Source organism: Podarcis muralis, chromosome 4, assembly GCF_964188315.1.
Source record: "Podarcis muralis chromosome 4, rPodMur119.hap1.1, whole genome shotgun sequence".
NCBI lineage: Eukaryota > Metazoa > Chordata > Lepidosauria > Squamata > Lacertidae > Podarcis > Podarcis muralis.
Genome location: NC_135658.1, coordinates 27,798,290 through 27,818,605, shown reverse-complemented (window position 1 = coordinate 27,818,605; position 20,316 = coordinate 27,798,290). Strand labels below are relative to the sequence as shown.

The 20,316-nt window shown below is 43.9% G+C and overlaps 1 protein-coding gene across 3 annotated transcripts in view; it reads right to left on the bottom strand.

Annotated features, from left to right (window-relative positions):
* Positions 1 to 20,316, bottom strand: part of MTUS2 (microtubule associated scaffold protein 2) — a 308,744-nt gene that overhangs the window by 10,929 nt on the left and 277,499 nt on the right. For all 3 annotated transcript variants that reach the window (XM_028726407.2, XM_028726409.2, XM_028726410.2), the window contains 4 exons: positions 13,095 to 13,161; positions 5,602 to 5,816; positions 4,784 to 4,889; positions 627 to 700 (listed from right to left, as the gene is read on the bottom strand). In XM_028726407.2, coding sequence (XP_028582240.2) covers positions 627 to 700; positions 4,784 to 4,889; positions 5,602 to 5,816; positions 13,095 to 13,161 — 462 coding nt within the window. The remainder of the gene's footprint in view (positions 1 to 626; positions 701 to 4,783; positions 4,890 to 5,601; positions 5,817 to 13,094; positions 13,162 to 20,316) is intronic.

The following is a 20,316-nucleotide window of genomic DNA, read 5'->3' as shown; positions in this document are numbered from 1 at the left end:
GCCTGTGACGCTTTTACTCGATGCAAGACAAACCATTTAGGCGGTGGCCCTGATGCAGAGAAAGCCAGCCAGCCACAAGTCCTACTGAATTGGCGGGAATAAAATGACTAAGGCCACACCCACACTATACATTTAAAGCACACTTACCACTTTAACAATCATGGCTTCCCCCAAAGAATCATGGGGGCTGTAGTTTGCTAAGCATGCTGAGAGTTGTTTGGAGACTCCTATCTCCCTCACAGAACTGCAATTCTCAAAGAACCCTGGAAAGATGGATTGACTGTTAAACTGGGAACTGCAGCTCTGCAAGGGGAATATGGGTCTCCTAACAACTCACAGCACCCTTAACAAACTACAGCTCCCAGGATTCTTTGGGAAAAGCCATGGCCTCTAGGGCAGATCCACACCATACATTTACAGCACACCCCAATACACATTTGAAGCATGTGACTTCCCTCAAAGACTCCACAGAACTGTGATTGTTAAGTGTGCTGGGAATTGTAGCTCTGTAAGGGGGAAACTATACCTCCCAGGATTTGTTGAAGGGAAGTCACGTGTGTTGGATGTGCTTTAAGTAGATCCTTTTGACAAATGATAAGGTTTTGTATGTCGAAAGTGATACTAACCTGGAGTGACAGACGTAGCTTCTCAAAATTCTCTTCCAGTTCTCTTTTTTCCAGCTCATGTGCAGACTTTAGTTCTGGGAAGGAATTAAAAAATGCCACATTGAACCATTGTGACACATCCATTACTCACAATCCTTAGGCAGTAGTGGATGACATGGGTGGGGGCACTCCCGCTTATCTGACCGCCACCCAATCGCGACATGGATGCTTATTGGGAGGTAGAGCGGGAGGGACAAGGCAGCATTGAGAACGGCATGGTGCAAACACAACGGCAGAGCCAATTTTACGCTCCCACTGGTGGGTTTGTGATGCACTGACCTCACTGCCACCTTGCTCCTCTACCTCCCAGTAAATAGTAGAAATCCGAACGACTGGAAATGAGGTCATTAGTGTTGCATCAACACACCCAATGTCAGCTATAGTCTTTCAGTCTCAGGTAGGCTCAGCTTCATTGCAGTCCAACCGCCACATGCCTTGCTCAGCCCCGTACGATGTCCAGCCAAGTGAAGTCCAAACTTTTTGGCGTTTAAATACGAGACGGTGTGCTGTTCTAGTCTGAACTACAATGTGCATATATGGTCTCTCTTACTCTGTGAGTTGATGTGGCTTTGCCTCCAGGCTACTGATTTATTGTTTAGGCCACAACACACCATACATTTAAAGGACTTTAAAGAGCCATGGCTCCCCCACCCCCTGGATTCTTGGGAGATACAGTTTGTTAAGGGCACTGAGAGTTGTTAGGAGACCCTTATATTCCCATTAAAGGTAAAGGGGCCCCTGACCATTAGGTACAGTCGTGGACGACTCTGGGGTTGCAGCGCTCATCTCACTTTATTGGCCGAGGGAGCCGGCGTACAGCTCTTGTTTTGTACAGCTGGTCATGTGGCCAGCATGACTAAGCCGATTCTGGCGAACCAGAGCAGCACATGGAAATGCCGTTTACCTTCCCGCCAGAGCAGTACCTATTTATCTACTTGCACTTTGACGTGCTTTCGAACTGCTAGGTTGGCAGGAGCAGGAACCGAGCAATGGGAGCTCACCCCGTTGTGGGAATTCGAACTGCCGACCTTCTGATCGGCAAGCCCTAGGCTCTGTGGTTTAACCCACAGCGCCACCCGTGTTCCATTATATTCCCGTTACAGAGCTGCAATTCCCAGAGCTCCTTGTGAAGAGTGGGCAATTACCAAATCACTCTGAGAATGGTAGCTTTGTGAGGGAAATAAAACCCTCCTAACAACTCTCAGTACCCCTAACAAACTACGACTCCCCGAAATCTTTGGGGAGAAGCTCTGAGTGTTAAAGTGATATCACAGCACTTGACATGTATGGTGTGGAAGATCCAGCAGAAAAGACTAGCAGGAGAATCAGGCACTGGCTCTAGCAATATAGTGGCCAGATGTGGGGGGAAATACAGAAGACTATATATTTAAGATAGGGCTGGACAGCCTCAGTCCCAGGGGGCCAAATATGCCCTCCTTGCCTTGCTCTCCACCCTCCATAACTGCTTTTGTCTGACTGGAATTTGTCCTTGAATGGGAAAGATGCCTCTTGCCTGCTTGGATGGGGGGTGACAAGATGTGGATCCCTACTTTTTAAATAAAGCTATAGTAGTTACAGAAACAGCTCTTAGTTTGTACAGCTGCTCCCTGAACAACCCTTGATTCACACTAAATTTAGGAGAAGTCTGTTGTGTGCCCATTCCAAAGGCTGCATGGCAGGGACTATGGGAAGCTCTTCTTCAACCAATTTTATTATGGATATGAAATTTTAGTTGGCCCTGTAGTAATCTATGGTTTAATAGCCCAAGGAACTGGTATGGAGAGCGTGTTAAAATTTAATAGCCCAACTAATTGCTCTGAAACAGCGACTCCATAAATAAAACCTATTCACCAATCAGCTGTTTCAGTGACAATTTCATCCACGAGAGGGGGCCCTAGGCCTGCAAGGAACTCTCACATGGTCCAAAAGCAGCATTTCAGGGGTTCCTTCACTGTAAAATATAACCCAAAACGTCTTAGACAAAGGGGCAGTGGGTGGGTGGGAATTGTTCATGAATATAGTGATAATCCAAATCCATGATAGAGATCAACTGTAAAATGCCTGCAACACGCGTACATGCAGAATTTTATTTGTTTGCCGCCTTTCCACGGTTCAAAACATGCTCAAGGCGGCTTACAGGATGAAAAATGTGCATAGCTGCAACGTAACAAAAAGTTGTGATAAACAATAAACAAATCACTTTAAAAATGCACGACCAAACTAAACAATTTCTACATAAATCACAAGATTTAAATGAAGATAGAGGGGGGAAAGTCAACAGCAACAACCCCCTGCCAACAAAAGAAGAAGAAGAAGAAGAGTTTGGATTTGATATCCCGCTTTATCACTACCCAAAGGAGTCTCAAAGCGGCTAACATTCTCCTTTCCCTTCCTCCCCCACAACAAACACTCTGTGAGGTGAGTGGGGCTGAGAGACTTCAGAGAAGTGTGACTGGCCCAAGGTCACCCAGCAGCTGCAGGTGGAGGAGCAGAGACGCGAACCCGGTTCACCAGATTACGAGACTACTGCTCTTAACCACTACACCACAAACAACCCCTAGCCCTAGTGTAAAATGTTAATATAAACCGTGGCTATGCTGCCTGAATAATGAGAAGTTTAGCAGATATTTAATCAGCAGGATTACATTTTCTCAAACAGATATGCACGTTACTCAGGAATGCAAACTTCTGACTTTAAACCCCGCCTTTAAAACTCCTGCTCTGGAACTTCCTCTGCACCTGTTGTGATAGACTGAAGTTCCCTCCTCAGTTCATTTTGTGGGGCATCTTCCCTGCCTTTAACTCTGCCCTGTCCACCTTAAGGAGATGGCAGGTCTACTAGGCAGGGAAGGAGGCTGTTGTCGCAATAAACCAACAAAGGCGCCTTAGCAGCTTGGCATCTTCCTTAGCCAGTGATAGTAGGGGCCATAGCTCAGTGACAACACAGAGGCCTTGCATGCAGAAGGTCACGGGTTCAATTTCTGGCACCAGCAATTTAACAGGATCTGGAGAGGGGTTGTTGGGAGTGACTGCTACACATCTTGGCTGGTGGGGCACAGGGCAATGACCACAACGTAAGCAGCAAAAAATAAAATTAAACATTTAAATATCAGAGGGACTGCAGTGTTCTGACTGATAGGTTAGTGCCCAAACCATTCATAGTATGACTTCAAAGCAGGGGCGGGTTGGGACCAGAGCAAGTAATGAGTATAGTCCCACTGACTTCAGTGGTATTTACTCCAGGAAAGTGCATCCATAGAATCACAGCATAACGTTAATTGGGGGTGGAGGGCAGGGATATGCAGTGTACAGGGGAGGGGAGACAGATCAAAATGAAGCTTAATGCCTCTAGTTAACTGCAGTTAAGGCACTTAAGAGGAAGTGAACTTTCAATTTTGTATTCGAAACAGATCAGAACTTACATTATGTTTGAAAGCAAGCAACAAAAATATCTGAAAAGTTTGCAGCTGCTCAAATGCTTGTATTCAGGAACATATAGTGTCCTGCCCCAACCTCTACACGACTGCACCCGCTGTCAGGAGGGTGGCAGTACAGTGAAGCTCCCCCCCTCCCCATAGCCGTCAACATTTTCCTTTTTTTAAAGGGAAATTCCTTTATTCCGAATAGGATTCCTCGCAAGAAAAAGGAAAAGTTGACAGCTATGCCCATAGCTTACAAATAAAACATAAACCTATAAAGCTGCAGGAAAACAAATGATAGAATAAAGTAAATCCCCATCCAATAGGAAATATGCAATCTTGAGAGCATAACAATGAGTAGATGTCAGCCAAATCCAATCAAAACATAGCAGGATCAGATAAAGCCAAGGTATAACCTGACATTGGACAGCATATGGGGGGGCTGGTTGACCCCTCTGGGGAGGTCATTTCATAGAGTCAGGGTGCTGCTATTGAGAAGGCCCTGCTCCTACTGGACACCTGGCAAACTCCATTCAGTGATGGCACCTGGAGCAAGGACTCAACTGTTGAAGGAATGCACAAGGTGGTATGTACAGTATCAACATGGTCCTTAAGAACATACGATTATCTGTATCCTGCTTTGCTAAGCAGACTTCTTCACGAGTTCATATCTCTAAGTCCAGGAGAACAGAGTATTACCTTGAACTTTGCGCTCATATTCATCCTGAAGCACTGCAATAGCAACTGCTTGACTGTTTTCCATCTCCATCACCGCTGCTTCCTGAGTTGTTGTAATGTCTTCCACCTGTTCAAAGAGCAAAGCCGTACAGATAAAGCTAGCGTAGATGGTTCCAAAAGGAGGTTAGACAAATTCATGGAGGGCAAGGCTAGCAAGGTCTATGAGCCATGATGTCTATATGCGATCTCTAGTTTCAGAGACAGTGTGACAGTGAATGAATACCAGGTGCTGGGGAGCAACACTGGGGGAGAGCTCCTGCTTCGCCCCAGTGTGGAAGCATCTCAGGGGCACCAGAGTTTAGTTCAGAGATGGGGAACATCTCCAGATGTTGTTGGACTACAACTTCCATCTTATCTGACCATTGGCAATGCTCTCATCAGCCCCAGAACTACAACAACATCTGGAGGAGAACACATTTCCCATCCCTAGTTTAGTTTATATGCCTATGGTGTTAGTTTATTTCCTATGGTGGACCTTGCTCAAAACAGTTCTCAATAAATGTCAAAATTCAAATGCAGATTTCCCCAGTGCTATTCAGTGCCCCACCCAACACTGGAATGTGGCCCTCAGAAGTCTGCAGAGAAGGGAATTTGGCCCTCCAGCAGAAAAAGGTCCCCCACTCCTGGTGTATGTGATGGAGGGTGATGGCAGGAGGAAGGGAAGCTAGTCTAAGGGAAACCAACAATCAAATCAGGGACGTGGATAGATTTGACTTTCTCACACACCTGTAGTCACAGTCACTGCCAAGAGGACATACAACTCCCAGAGTGTGACTGACCTGCTCTTGGTGCTGGCTCTTGATCCTGATGAGCTGTTCCTTGTGATCCTCTTGCAATTGCTCTATTTCGGCACTGTACTGTAACTGCAGCCGCTCTTCGAGAGCACGGAGCTCCTCCTGCTGCTCCCAACCGAGCGTCCTCAACTTGCCCTCAAACTTCTTTTCCAGCTCCTCCTTCTCTTTTTGTAATTTCTCATATCTTGCTGCGTTGAGGGCTGCAGAGAGAAGAACCGTTCATTGAGATGTGACAGAGGAGCTAGAGCGGACCCAACTTCCTGCATCTCCACTACAGAAATTCTGCTTGGCCTGAAGAATTTCAGACCCACAACACTGAACCCGGCCCATGGGCTTCGTACAGTGGAGCACAAGGGTTAATAAATGTCCTGATTTTGCCCTGGGATGGCAAGGAAGGGCTCCACACTGAATTCCAGGACCCTCCTGGAGGATAACCCTTGCTGAGAGATGGGATTTTGAGGAGAAAGGGAGCATTGCATGTTGGCCATGCCTTGAGCAACACTCTTTCAGGTTAGTACACAGGTATGTTGGGATAGCTAAATGTGGTAGGAATTATAAAGCACCTTTGTGCAGTGAAAAGTTTTAGTAAAACAGCTGTATAAGGAAAAAGAATCAACAGCTGCATGCAAAAGCAAACAAAAGTTATTACATTTTGAAAAGATGCCCATACTTTCACTTAATGCAGCAAAAAGAGAAACTGAGGCAAATGCAAGCAGGGGTGTGTGAAATATACTCAGAGTCGAGAGGGGATTTCATGCTCTTTATTCAGCTCATAGTGGTGAGGAGGAATGGAAGTTCCCCCAGAATGTCTGCTTTATATACATTATTTACACAATGGGCCCCATGTGATTGGCTAATTCCGGGATTCACCTGTAGGCCAATCAGGTTGCGGATTCACTTCCACCTGGAGCTGGATTGGGTGGCTCCTGTGGACCAATCAGACTGCTGCATTCTGGACCCTATTGTTCTAGGACCAATCAGACTGCTGCATTCTGAATCCTATTGTTCTAGGACCAATCAGACTGCTGCATTCTGAATCCTATTGTTCTAGGACTAATCAGACTGCTGCATTCTGAATCCTATTGTTCTAGGACCAATCAGACTGCTGCATTCTGAATCCTATTGTTCTAGGACCAATCAGACTGCTGCATTCTGGATCCTGTTCAACTCAGTACATATCACCGGGGGGGGGGGGGGTGTGTGAGCTGTGCAGGAAGCAAAGAGGTATGGGGGGGGGGAGTTTAATACCCAATGAGTTTTGGATGTCTCAGGTCTTTCATCAGGGATTTTCAAAGGCAGAATTTCAATCTTGAGTTCTATTTTGTTTTCTCTCCTCCCGCACATTCCCTCCAAATCTGCTCTGGGGTGGATTCTGAGGGTGCATGAAGGGCTGAAGGGGACAGGAGAGGAAGAGGAAGCTCTGTTGCATGCACAGAAGTCCATTGCACCAGCAAACCCCCATGCATTTTGTTGAATTAACTAGGTGTTTTGAACTGTAGGGTTACTACTACTGAGATATCTCACTTAGCTGGATGGAGCCTTAGATTCCTACCTTTTTTAAAAAAAACAGCAACCACCCTGATCTCTCAGGTTGAAACATCAACAGGAAATTTAAAGATAGGGAAAATATGAGAGATAGGAAACAGCTGCGTTTCAATTGTATAGGAATGCTCCAGTCCCTCTTTATCTTGTAAAGCGAAGGAGAGAAGAGGAGGAGAGACTACACATTGTTCTGCACAGCAGAACAATGGGGAGTGCTGTCAGGAAGCATGTGAATCATTGCAGAAAGATCTCTCCTATCATCCAGGGATGGTAACTAGGGTGAAAACCTAAGAGAGTTGCACAGGTAGGGTTTAGCATGTTCTAAAAAAGTATAAATTTTTGTACAGTGCAGAATTCAGAATTTTGAGGATCTTTATCTATTGTTATGCATTTGTGTGTGTCTTGGTCCCCACTAAATTCCTGGGTCTAATGGGTGTCAGAGTTTAATCAATCCTTGGAGTATTAAGATGGGTTGCCAGAGGCTGGATTTAGCAAAGTGTCAAAATACAGGCCAAACCACTTTTTCTGTGCCTAAGAAATTGCCCGGGAGAAGAAGATTAGTAGGGGACAAAGACAGGGAGATGGGCTATTAGCAAATCAAAGACTCTATGCCCGCCAGCAAACGGGGGAAGCCCGTCCTTGAGCCCTGAGATATTGTACAAAAGGAGAGCAGTTGGTTTAGGATTCCAGTTTGCTGTGGTGTGATTGAAGGGAAAAGGTGTCAGACTGTTAAACGCGACAAGCTGGAGAGGGGAAGTCAGAGGGCAATGTGGGCTGACAGTTTGAATCAGAGCCTGCAGTAATGGGAGAAACGGGACCCTCTGGGAGTGCAATGCTTTGAGCTCCTCAGTCATAGGCTTGGGTTGTAAATATGTGTAAATAAAGCATATATCATAAAGACACCACAACCTCCATTGTGCTTCATTTCCAAAGGAAGCATAAACCCTGGGTAAGTGCCTGGGCCCCGGAATATCACACCGCTCATGGTTTGGGGTGGCATGTAACTCTCTCTCTCTCTCTCTCTCTCTATATATATATATATATAAACACACACACAAACACACACATATATCACCAGGGCTTTTTTGGTCGCAGTATGGACTGCTGGCACTTCCTTTTTCTGCTGTCCACAGCAGCCATTTTGTGCTTGACGTGTGAGTGCTAACACCTCATTTTAAAAAAAAAGTCCAAAAAAGCATTTCATCTAACTGTTCACAGCCTAATGACCTTGGAATGGGGATATGAAGATTGGCTGCACTTGTTTGGCATCCTTTTCAATTTGGGTCTGTCATTCTCATGGCTACTGAATTGTGCTGTGATGTCAAGCGGGGAGACAGAGGTTCCCCTCTGCACCTTTTGAATTCTTTTGTAAAGCATCACTGCTCAGTGACTCTCCTGCTAAGTGCATTTGGTTCACTTGTGTTCTGTTTGCTCTCTCAAACTTTTTACAGGCTCAGTGTCAAGATGGGGCATCCTAGTAGGGCAACCACCTACATATTGCTCAAAAAGGGGAAATGCATCATCAAAAAAGGAGAGTTGCATCCAAATGACATATGCTAATTGATATGCAGAGATGCAAATTTAGAAGAAGCTACAGTCGTACCTTGGAAGTCGAACGGAATCCGTTCTGGAAGTCCATTTGACTTCCAAAATGTTCAAAAACCAAAGTGCAGAAGCCCCATCGGACGTTCGGGTTCCAAAAATAGTTCGCAAACCGGAACACTCACTTCCAGGTTTGCAGCATTCAGGAGTCAAAACTTTCGAATCACAAGGTGTTCGAAAACCAAGGTACGACTGTACTGAAATTTAAACAGAATTCAATACCTCACCCCCTGGCAGGGTAGATGTTGACCAGCTAACCTATGGGCCTGCTCAATCTGTGACCTGCTCAGACATAGCTGCTGGGCCCAGCGAGGCTCACCTCTGATGCCTGGACCCTTGTTTTAAACAGTTATTACTTCTGGGAGCCGCCACTGAAATTTCCCACAATGCCCCAACATAATGTCACTCTGGGGCATTGTGGGAAATTAAAATAGTGACTCCTGGAATTGCTGCTGCTGAACCTAGAAGCGACCCACCACGACAGCAATTTGGACTCCTTCTTTCGAACTGTGCTGTCATTGGCCAGGTCTAAGCGAACAGAATGAATGTTGCTATCATGTCATCTGGTCTAGCACTGTCTTGCTAGGCATAGCTGTCAACTTTCCCTTTTTCTTGCGAGGAATACTATTCAGAATAAGGGAATTTCCCTTTAAAAAAAGGGAAACATTGACAGCTATGTTAGGTCACATCCACACCAGTGCTTTCCCCCCCTGGTTGTACAAAAGCACTGGTTAAAAATATGGCACTTACTGTAACAAGTTCATGGTGAGTACCAACACCTTTCTTTCTAGAAGAAAAGCACAGATCCACACCATACATTTAAAGCACTCTTATACCACTATAACAGAGAATCCTGGGAGCTGTAGTTTGTTAAAAATGCTGAGAATTGTTAGGAGTCCAATACAGTGGTACCTCAGGTTAAGTACTTAATTCGTTCCGGAGGTCCGTTCTTAACCTGAAACTGTTCTTAACCTGAAGCACCACTTTAGCTAATGGGGCCTCCCGCTGCCACCGCGCCGCCAGAGCACGATTTCTGTTCTCATCCTGAAGCAAAGTTCTTAACCCAAGGTAATATTTCTGGGTTAGCGGAGTATGTAACCTGAAGCGCATGTAACCCGAGGTACCACTGTATTCCTCTCACAGAGCCTGTTCATGCACAATATGTTCTAGATGTTTTGTTTTATGTGTGTAAAACACCCATGGCTCCTTTGGGAGGAAGGGTAGTGTATAAATCTAACAAACAAACAAACAAACAAACAAAAAACAAACAAACAAATGACCCTAGTGAACAATATGTGGCAGAGGAGGAATGGAAAGCACATGAATCTCAAGATCACCACATCTTGTACATGTAATGCTAAACCATGGTTTCGTGTTCTGTTTTAACCAGGCCAGTGGCTTGCCTAATGAGCTTCATGGTTGAGTGGGGATTTGAATCTGGGTTCCTTCATTCTTAGTCAGACGCTCTAAGCATTATACCACACAAATCTTGCCCATCAACAAGAACTAACAGTATCTGCTCTGCCTGGTCATTTTCTCAAGTTTCAATTTTTAACATTTGTTTTCAGTTTCCATACTCATTTTGAATTATTTTGTAATTTTGCTGCATGACCACTTAGTGCTACCTACTAAATTGCCTTCCATTGTGGCACAGAACTATCCGAATCCAAGCAAAACCCAGCTCAAACTCAGAGCTGGGGATTCATCATAATTGAAACCTATTCAAGCTTTAAATTGATCCTGTAATGAACCTGTCTTTCAACTATCATTTTAATGAGACTGGCACATGGTAGGATGTGATAATCCAAAGATACTCACTGAAGTATGCAAACCAATGACCAACACACATAGACTTTACAGATACTACTATATTGCACATATATAAGATTTTTTGGGGGGGGCAGTTTCTGCAAAAGCATTTCTCATGTGCAAACCGTAAGTCATCCTATGCATGAATAAGGATTTTAGTGGAGCCAAAATTGGACCATACAAGAGGGAGGTATCGCCTGGCTCAGGAAAACCTCAAAGTTTGCAGAACTCTGCCTTTTTAAAAAGATGAATGAGGAGGAGCTTCAAAACAACCCAATGAGGAATGAGCATGGCCATGGATTGTTGACTTCCTAGGGAGAATGAAAAATGGAAGAAAGGAAATGGAATGGAGCATCTTGGGAAATGGTATGGTTGGAACTCTGAACAGGAACACTTCATCCTTCAAAATGTTGTTGCATGTCTCACTTAAAAAAATAATAATGCAAGGGAACAGTTGAACAGAAAGCTGAGCAATTTTTTTTTTGCCATGCACAGAGGCCTGGCATTCATTCCTAAATTACAGAGACCATCCAATCTAGCATGGGAGATCTGCACACAACCCAGAATTTGTTGCTTCTAAGACACTTTTATGGCATGCAAGTGACATGCAAGATACTTCTAGGACACTACATTTAACTGAAAGGAAAAAGTGGGTATCCAGCCTCCATGAATGCAGACATAAAGCTGGACATGTGATTGTTCCATGTTAAAAGAAGGAAACAAAGACTCATGTAGAAATGAAGCCCTTCCAACTCCTATCATTTAAATATCTGTGCATCGTGATTACCCAAGAGCCAGCTCATAGTTTTCACATTTAAGGTCACCAAATAAGTGCAGTACGCCTACCATCTGTAGTTCTGCATCTGTCACGTTCAAGAAAATAATATGCAAATGGTTATAAACATGAAATTAAGTATGCAAACAACCCCCTGGATTATGTTACATGTTTGGTGTGCCTTTCATTATTGAACGAGATGCTTAATCGCTACTTCATAGAATGGAAAGGTAACTACAGCCACCAGCCTAGCAGTTGACTCCACAATTTAAATATTTGCTAGCTGCCAATGCCAGACTGTTCAATACAACCCTGCTCAAGAGCTTAATGAAGTGGAGAGAATTAAAAATCTCAGCCAAGAACAAGTGCATGACTCCAAAAGCGCCCATGAAAAGCTCAACAGCTACAGGAAACCCCACCAGTGACCAGCGCAGCTATCCAGAGAGTGCCAAGATATTCTTTTATTTTGATGGAAGTTTCACTTTTGGCTTACAGGCTGGGTGTGATTTTCATAGGAAATGACATTTACTGGACTGAGAAGCGGCTGCAGGTTAAATCGCAGCACTTGCTGTCACAATGTTTTCCCAGCACTAAGCTGATGCTATTTCCCTTTGCGTCCGACCTACGGGTGAAGGCCAATCAAAGTGCATTTCTGTTTATAATGGGAGGAAAAGAAAATGCCATCAGTGGAATGTCACTTCTGTCCCCATTGAATGGAAGAGAGGCAACGGAGAAGCCCAAATGGCAGGTGGGCTTCTGCATCCAAGCCCTTTCTCCTCAAAAGGAGCAACCACAGTGATTCTTCCACAGTTTATCAGCCCAAGTGAAGCTTCACTCATTCGTTTGTAAGTGGGATTGTTATGGGCCAGTTCTATCATTAGGCTGAGTGTAAAAATATTAGGTTGCAGTCAACTAACTTTACTCGGAGTAAATCCACTTAAATGAATGACCATGACTAACTTATGCCCATTAACTTCAATGGGCCTACTCTGAGTAAAATGTAGTTGTTGATGATGATTTTTTAAATTATCTGCCCTTCACCCCTGAGCCAGTGTATCCCATTTCACCACTGCTGCCTGTCCTGCCTGCCTCCATTGCTGGCAGAGAAGCAGTATCTCTCACACTCAAAGATCTTACAAGATTCCAGGACATCTCATTGTTGCCAGCGCCACTTCTCCGCTAGTGGTGGAGGCTGAGGGTGCCACCGCAGGGGTTTCCGCCACCTGAGGCAGTGGCTTCATTCTGCCTAATGGCTGGGTCAGCCCTGCTTTACCATAAGGTCCTAGGGCGGGTTATATGAGCTATTGCCTGACCGTGCTGGGTAGTGTTTCTGGGCCTGACACGTTCCAAATTCCTAGGTAACGAAGCTTGTAAGTAACTACGCCATTTGTGACTCTTGTAACTTATCAATCTAAGGGTGACCTGAGTTTCATACCCAGTCTCTATGGCAGGCACAGAATGAAATTCAAAAGCAGGCAATGTAGATTTACAGGTTGCCATCTGCAAATAGTAAAGATAATGGATGATGAGTTCCACTGTGTATAGTTATGAACCTGTCTCTGCAACAACAAAGAGGTGAAATTATTGTTCCCCTGACAAGCCATAAAAACCTGCAATGAGCTTAAGGCGATGCCTTATTAGATCCACAGAGATTGCCTAGCATGACAGGAAGAAGAAATAAACCATTTTACCAAACATCTGTAAGCAGAAAAGGACATTTTAAAGATTGCTTATTTAATGTCCTACTTACCAACTTCATCTTTGATGTTTGCAAGCTCCGCTGAGAGCTCTTTTTCCTTCACAAGGGCGCTTTCGTTCTGTTAAAACAAAGAGCAGAGCAAGAATGAACTAAGTTCCCACCTAAGAGTTTGCACACCTTTATTTACAAAACCTCAAAACTGCTTAATTCTATTGTCAACGGTTACTGAAGGTGCTTTAAAAAACAGCATACGCACAACCATAATTTTGAACTGTAATATTACACTCACAAAGTTTTCTTTTGGACAGTGTGCTCAAAGGCTCATTTGTCATGGCTTCCATGTAACACCATCCTATGAATGTTTACTTGGGAGAATGTCAACTGTGTCCCTAGTGAATGAGTTTAAAACTGCAGCCATAAGTATGGATTTTGCCCGAGTCTTTCTGGGCAGAGGGCCACACCTGAATGCTCTGTGTCTGAGTGTTTGTTTGTTTGTTTGTTTGTTTTGCCTGGAGCTTTCCCTGCAAAAACCTGCTCTTTAAAGCTGAATCAGAGCAAACATCAATTCCGGTTTTCTGCAGATCGAAGCATTATGCCTGACTTAAATGGCATTTCTGTAACTGAAAGATGTATAGGCTAGAAGAGACTGGCGTTATCATCCTCAAACTGGAGCATTTCCAAAATAGGAAAACTGGAGCCAGCAGCTCATTTTATTGTGCTTGAGTCCATCAACTCATTTGATTGTGCTCTACTCCACAAAATACAATATTCAGCATATACAAAACATCATTTGTTTGCATGTTGATTATGTCCATAGCACACATAAATGACTTGCAATGCACACTGCATAGTAGCACAACTAGGCATCCATAAAATAATACACACACTCAAAATTTTATCTGTTTGTTCTTTTCACTATTTATATATTTCAGAACAGAGAACTTCAAATGACGGGAGAGATTAGACACATAAAACACATTTGTCTCGACCATACTGAAACATGCTTGTTAGAACGTAATAATTTTAGTGGGAGATGTTTCACAAGAGAGGTATGAATCACCAGAAGATGCTGAAAGAGAACCCACCAGAGTGTGATTTAGTATAATAGATACCAGGAGCATCACCACAAAAGAACATAGACCCACTTTTGGATATTGCACTGCTATTCCTTGTCTTGTGAAGAATGGAAGAAAGAGCTGTACCATGCTGGGCGAGGTCACCACTGATTAGAAGAAAAAGAAGATCAGGAAGCTTTAAAGACATCTGTGGGTAAGAAAGCAGCAATGGCTTTTCAAGTTGTGACTAGAAGAAGCACAATAAAAAAAGCAGTGAAAAAGAATCAGTCAATGAGTTGGCAATGCATAAAGAGAGGATGTTGGAATATTTGGAAATTTAGATGTTATGTCACATCCTATTGGAAAATGTGGGGTCCGGTCATGGAAAGGATTTAGAAGTACTGTGCTAGATGCTGATATCTGGGAAATGATGGTGGACGGTGATGACTCTGCATTCATTAGTCAAAGAGTGGCAGCATATTGCCAAATATGAACTATAGGAATGACTCAACGGCCAAGTTCTTAAGGAGGAATGAAAGCCTAATAACTCTGTCAGTGACAGTATTTATCATGGAACTTTGGAGTGTCAGGCATAGCCCTACTGGCTTTAGCCCAAACGTAGCAGAGTTTTCCTGCACAGCGAAGAAGCTAGTTGCGGCGGTAATGACTAGTCAGCTAGACTCAGAATAACTATTTACAGGATTTATTAAAAGGAGAAAATAAAACCAGCAGAGTTTCTGCATACAAATAAAAGTAAAATAAACCCTCTCTTTCTCTCTCTCAAAACCATACACAGCACTTCTACTCCTAACAACACCTCACCTCAAACTGAGCTAGCAAACCCTTGATAACAGAGTTGAGTGCTGGTCGTTAACCAATCAGAGTGAGTAGTTTCTAGGTCAAGCAGACCTGGGCTTTCTGCCAAGAGTAAATTGACACCAGCCTGAGTTAATTGTGCGAAGCTAGAATCTGCAAGTTTCCCACGAGAACCAATTAACAGAAACTGAACACCCCCTCACAGATTCTGCTGAACAATTAACACCAAATACACCTATGTAGGAGATCATTTTTCCAGCAAACCTAAACCCTTGCACATTCGCTTGTTCTTTATCTTTGCCAATGGTTTAGTTAACACATCTGCTACATTTTCTTCACTTGATACATAAGTACAGGTGATTACATTGTCTTGTACACAGCAACGTACATTTTGGTATTTTACAGAGATATGTTTGGAACGCGATTTGAAACCCTCTGTTTTACTTAAGGTTATACAAGCTTGATTATCAATGTAAACTTGTACTGGTTCTCCACAATTTACATTTAAATCTGCTAACAAATGCTTGAAATAAATCACCTCGTTGCACAATTCACTCAATGCGGCGTACTCTGATTCCATTGATGACACACTTACAACGTCTTGCTTGCGTGACCGCCAGCTGATTAAAGCTCCACCGACCATTATGACTAGTCCTGTGACAGATTTTCTATCCGGCAAATTTCCCCAGTCACTATCACAGTAGCAACTCAACATTTCATCCTCTGAAGAATTTAATTGTAACATATAGCCAATTGTCTGTTTGAGATACCTCAGAACTTGTTTTACCCCTTTCCAGGCATTTAGTGTAGGTCTTGAGACCAATCTACTTAATATGCCTACTGCATAGCTAATATCAGGTCTGGACCACTGTGCTAGATACAATAAACTTCCAATTACAGAGTGATATACATCAGGATGTTCAAATTCAGGACTCTCATCTATATGAAGTGTTTTTATGAAACCTGGATCCATAGGCACCACTGCCCCTTTGCAATCCTGCATCCTGTATGTAGTCAGTAGTTGTTTAACTTTGTTCTGCTGACTAATTAGACAGCTGCCATCTTGGGCCCAGCACACTTCCAACCCTAGATATGTCCTAACCGGGCCTAAATCTTTCACTTTGAACTTACTGGACAATTGTTTGGCAAACCTTTTAGTTTGTTTATCTGTTTTGCAGGCATACAAAACATCATCTACATAAATCAGACAAAACTCTTGATCACTACCTGTACCACGTACATAAACACAATTGTCAGCTGTACTCTGCTTGAAACCAAATGACACTAAGGCCTCATGGAAACATTTGTTCCAAGATCTTGCAGCCTGTTTGAGACCATATAGAGCTTTGTTTAATTTCAACACTCTATTGGAACCTGTCTCATAACCAGGCGGTTCGGCTAGATACAGGTCTTCTGATATTGATGCATGTAAATATGCAGTCTGAATGTCAAAATGGTTTAACAGGAGTTTTCTCTTTGCTCCAAGCGTTAAAATCAGCCTTACACTGTCCCCCTTAGCAGTAGGGGAAAAAGTCTCGTCATAATCTTTTCCAGGCCTCTGAGAGTATCCTTGAGCCACTAAACGAGCTTTGTATTTGTACTCTCCTGTCACCAGAGGTTTAAGTTTGTACACCCACCTGCAGCCTACAATCTTTGCCCCCTCAGGCGCTGCTACTGGTGTAAAAACCTTGTGCTCATTCAGAGAGGACATCTCTTCCTCCATTGCCTGTTTCCAGCACTCTGCCTCCTCTTTTGGTAACTTTAACACCTCCTGAAAACTCTTGGGCTCTGCAATCACACTAAACACATTTGCAGTATCAGGAGAAAAACGCACCGGAGGCACTCCTTTGTTTTGTCTTTTAGATCTTCTGGGAGAAAATTTTTCTTCTGACCCACTTTCCTCCTCAGAACTACGACCTCTCTTTTGTTGCTTAGCCACTGGTCTCTGGCTAACTTCACTTTCCTGAGAGCTCTTATCTGAACTTTCCTCCCCCTCAGACTCTGATTCTCTGTGTTTAGCTTCAGAGTCATGAAGCTCCTGGGAAGGTTCAAACCAAACCTCAGTATTGGCATGTAGTCTCTCCCAGCCACTATGTTCACAAAAACTGGCATTCCTGGAGATCACAATGCCATTTGTCCCTTCAGCAAAACGGAAACCTTTTCCCAGCTCCTGGTAACCCACAAACACTAACTGTTTGGTCTTAGGATCTCCCTTCTTCCTCATTTGTTTTGGAATTAATACCCAGGCTTTTGATCCAAACACATGCAAATGGTCAATTTTGGGTTTTTTTCTGAAACAATTTAAAGTACGGGGTTGTACCTATTGTTTGATGAAAGAGCCTATTTTGGAGATAACACGCGGTGAGCATGCTCTCCCCCCAATAAGACATGGGCAAATCAGCATCGTCAAGCATGGCAAACATCATATCTTGTAAAGATCTGTTTTTCCGCTCTGCAACGCCATTCTCCTCTGGGGAAAAAACGTTCGTTTTTCTATGCCCAATGCCACGCTTTTGTAACCAATCTTTAAAGGCATTTGACATAAATTCGCCACCTCTGTCCGTCTGAATCCTTTTGAGTTTAATGGACAGAAATCTTTCCACAGATGCCACCCAGCCTTTAAACTTAGTGAACACGTCACCCTTATTTTTAATGGGAAAAACCCAGGAGTAACGCGTGGCGTCATCCACAATTGTTAGTGAAAAGCGCGATCCACCCCTGCTTACAGCAAATGGACCAATTACGTCCATGTGAACCAGCTGTAGCGGTGACTCACTAACTCTGTCACTTCTGGGGTAAGAGACTCTGTGGGTTTTGACCTTTTTACAAACATTACAATCAAGGTACTTGTTACAACTCTTTAAATTACCCCCATCAGCCAATTCAGACATTTTTAGTACACTTTTCCAGCAAGCATGCCCCATTTTCCTATGCAATAAGTGCACACAGTTGTCATGTATAGCTTTGTTATTCACTGCAGGCTGAGATTTACTGACTACTGCTGCAACTTGAGATCCTGCTTTAAGCCAAAACAAGCCTCCCTCTGACTTAGCAGTGCCTAAAATCTCACCAGCCTTCTTAATAATGCAACTGTCTCCTTCAAAATGCACTTTAAACCCAGCTTTTAGCAAACAATCTACAGACATCAGATTGCTCCTTAATGACGGCACACAAAGTACATTTTGCAGACATTCATGAAGACAAGGAACAAAAACTGCACCCCCCGAAATCACTTCGGAAGTACTTCCGTCTGCTAGAGCCACCTGGCTGCGCTGTGCTGAGTTCTTGGAAACAAACAGTTCATCTGAATTCACGATGTGGCGAGATGCTCCCGAATCGACCACCCAGACCGCTTGTTTCTCATCAGCAATCTTGACCTCGCCGGTCACCAGCTGAGCCGACTGTTTTCGTTTGAAGAATTTCCTTTTACGCTGCTGCTGCTGCTGATCTCGTCTCTGCTCCTGCACCGGCAACTGAGACTTGACCAACTCCGGACATTGTCGTTTTAGATGCGCTGAAGACCCACATCGGAAACAACGCCTAACAGCAAACGCTGACTCCTCACCGGTACGCTGCTTTTGCGTCACCTCTGGCACGGCATGAGAACTCCTTCCAAACCGCCCGCCTGTAGAAGCCTCTGCAGCCAACGACCTTTCTTGCCTCTTCTGCCATTCTTCAATCAAACGCCCAGTAACGTAACTGACTGATAAATCACGCTCCTGTATGCCTTCTAGAGACAAAACTAAATTATCCCAGCTTTCCGGGAGAGAACTCAAAATAATAGCCACCTTCTCCTGCTGGTCTAACGCACAGTCTCTTTCCTGTAGCGCAGCAAGCTTTAACTGTAAACTGTGTAGGTGTTCCTGCATTGTAACCCCAGGCTGTAACATTGCCTTGTACAATGCCTTGCGAATGAACAGCTTGGAAACCGCTGTCTCACGCACATGGAGTTCTTTAAGTGCTTGCCACACACCTCTAGCTGTCTTGATTCCCCTCACATACGGCAACTGGGAATCTTCCAGCCCCAAGACAATTGTGGCCCTTGCTCTTTGGTCTTTATCGAGGTCTTCATCATCAGGCTTCACAGGAAACTTACTCACCACTTGCCAGAGACGATCCCTCTGCAGCACTGCCTGCATGCGTTCCGACCACAGCAAGTAATTGGAGTCATTCAGACGCTCAAAAGCCATCTGAACTGGTTGTGAGGCCATCTTGAGAGCGATGTCCCTGGAACCCGGAACCAGCTACTCACGACCACCGAGAGAGAAAACAGGAACCACAGCACCCAGCACTCACACGCTGCAGCTGTTGTCCTTGTGTCCGCTGCGTCACCAGCTCACCACGGTCAGGAACCAGCCAGAGTCCATCTGCTGCACCAACAGGAACAACAACTTCTGGAACTACTGGAACCAACGCCGTTGATGCTGACACCACCGCAACTCAGGCTGGCAGCACAATGCCCATAACCTCATGGAACTTTGGAGTGTCAGGCTTTAGCCCAAACGTAGCAGAGTTTTCCTGCACAGCGAAGAAGCTAGTTGCGGCGGTAATGACTAGTCAGCTAGACTCAGAATAACTATTTACAGGATTTATTAAAAGGAGAAAATAAAACCAGCAGAGTTTCTGCATACAAATAAAAGTAAAATAAACCCTCTCTTTCTCTCTCTCAAAACCATACACAGCACTTCTACTCCTAACAACACCTCACCTCAAACTGAGCTAGCAAACCCTTGATAACAGAGTTGAGTGCTGGTCGTTAACCAATCAGAGTGAGTAGTTTCTAGGTCAAGCAGACCTGGGCTTTCTGCCAAGAGTAAATTGACACCAGCCTGAGTTAATTGTGCGAAGCTAGAATCTGCAAGTTTCCCACGAGAACCAATTAACAGAAACTGAACAATTTAGTTAATGAACATGTAATTTATGAGAAGCGTTTACTCAGAAGTAAGACTCACTGTGTTCAGTAGGCTTGCTCCCAAATAAGAGTGCTTAGGATTGCAGTCTTAGGGTCTTTCTGAATAGACTGTATAAAGGGAATTCAGAAGCAGTTTGGGTGGGTGGAGGGAGGCGGCGGCGGAGGAGAAAAAGTTAAGATGGTCTTCCTTGCACCAACATCACATTGGAGTCTGTGAGCTGCCTTAAGTGAAAAAGGAAAATGCTGACTGGGGTGGCGAAGGCACTAAAGCCACGTTTAGTTTGAAGCTCATTAAACTGGCAACAGCCATTCTGGAAGACCCAAAATTCAGAAAACAGCTTTCACCAATACAAAGTGATAAGCTATGATAAGCTATGAGAACAGCATAACAGTACAGTTTAGTGGTATAAAACTGGTAAGAAAATAAGAGTATTAAAGTATAAGATTATAAAAATAAGATAATAATTAAGTAGAAGTAGTAGTAGAAGTA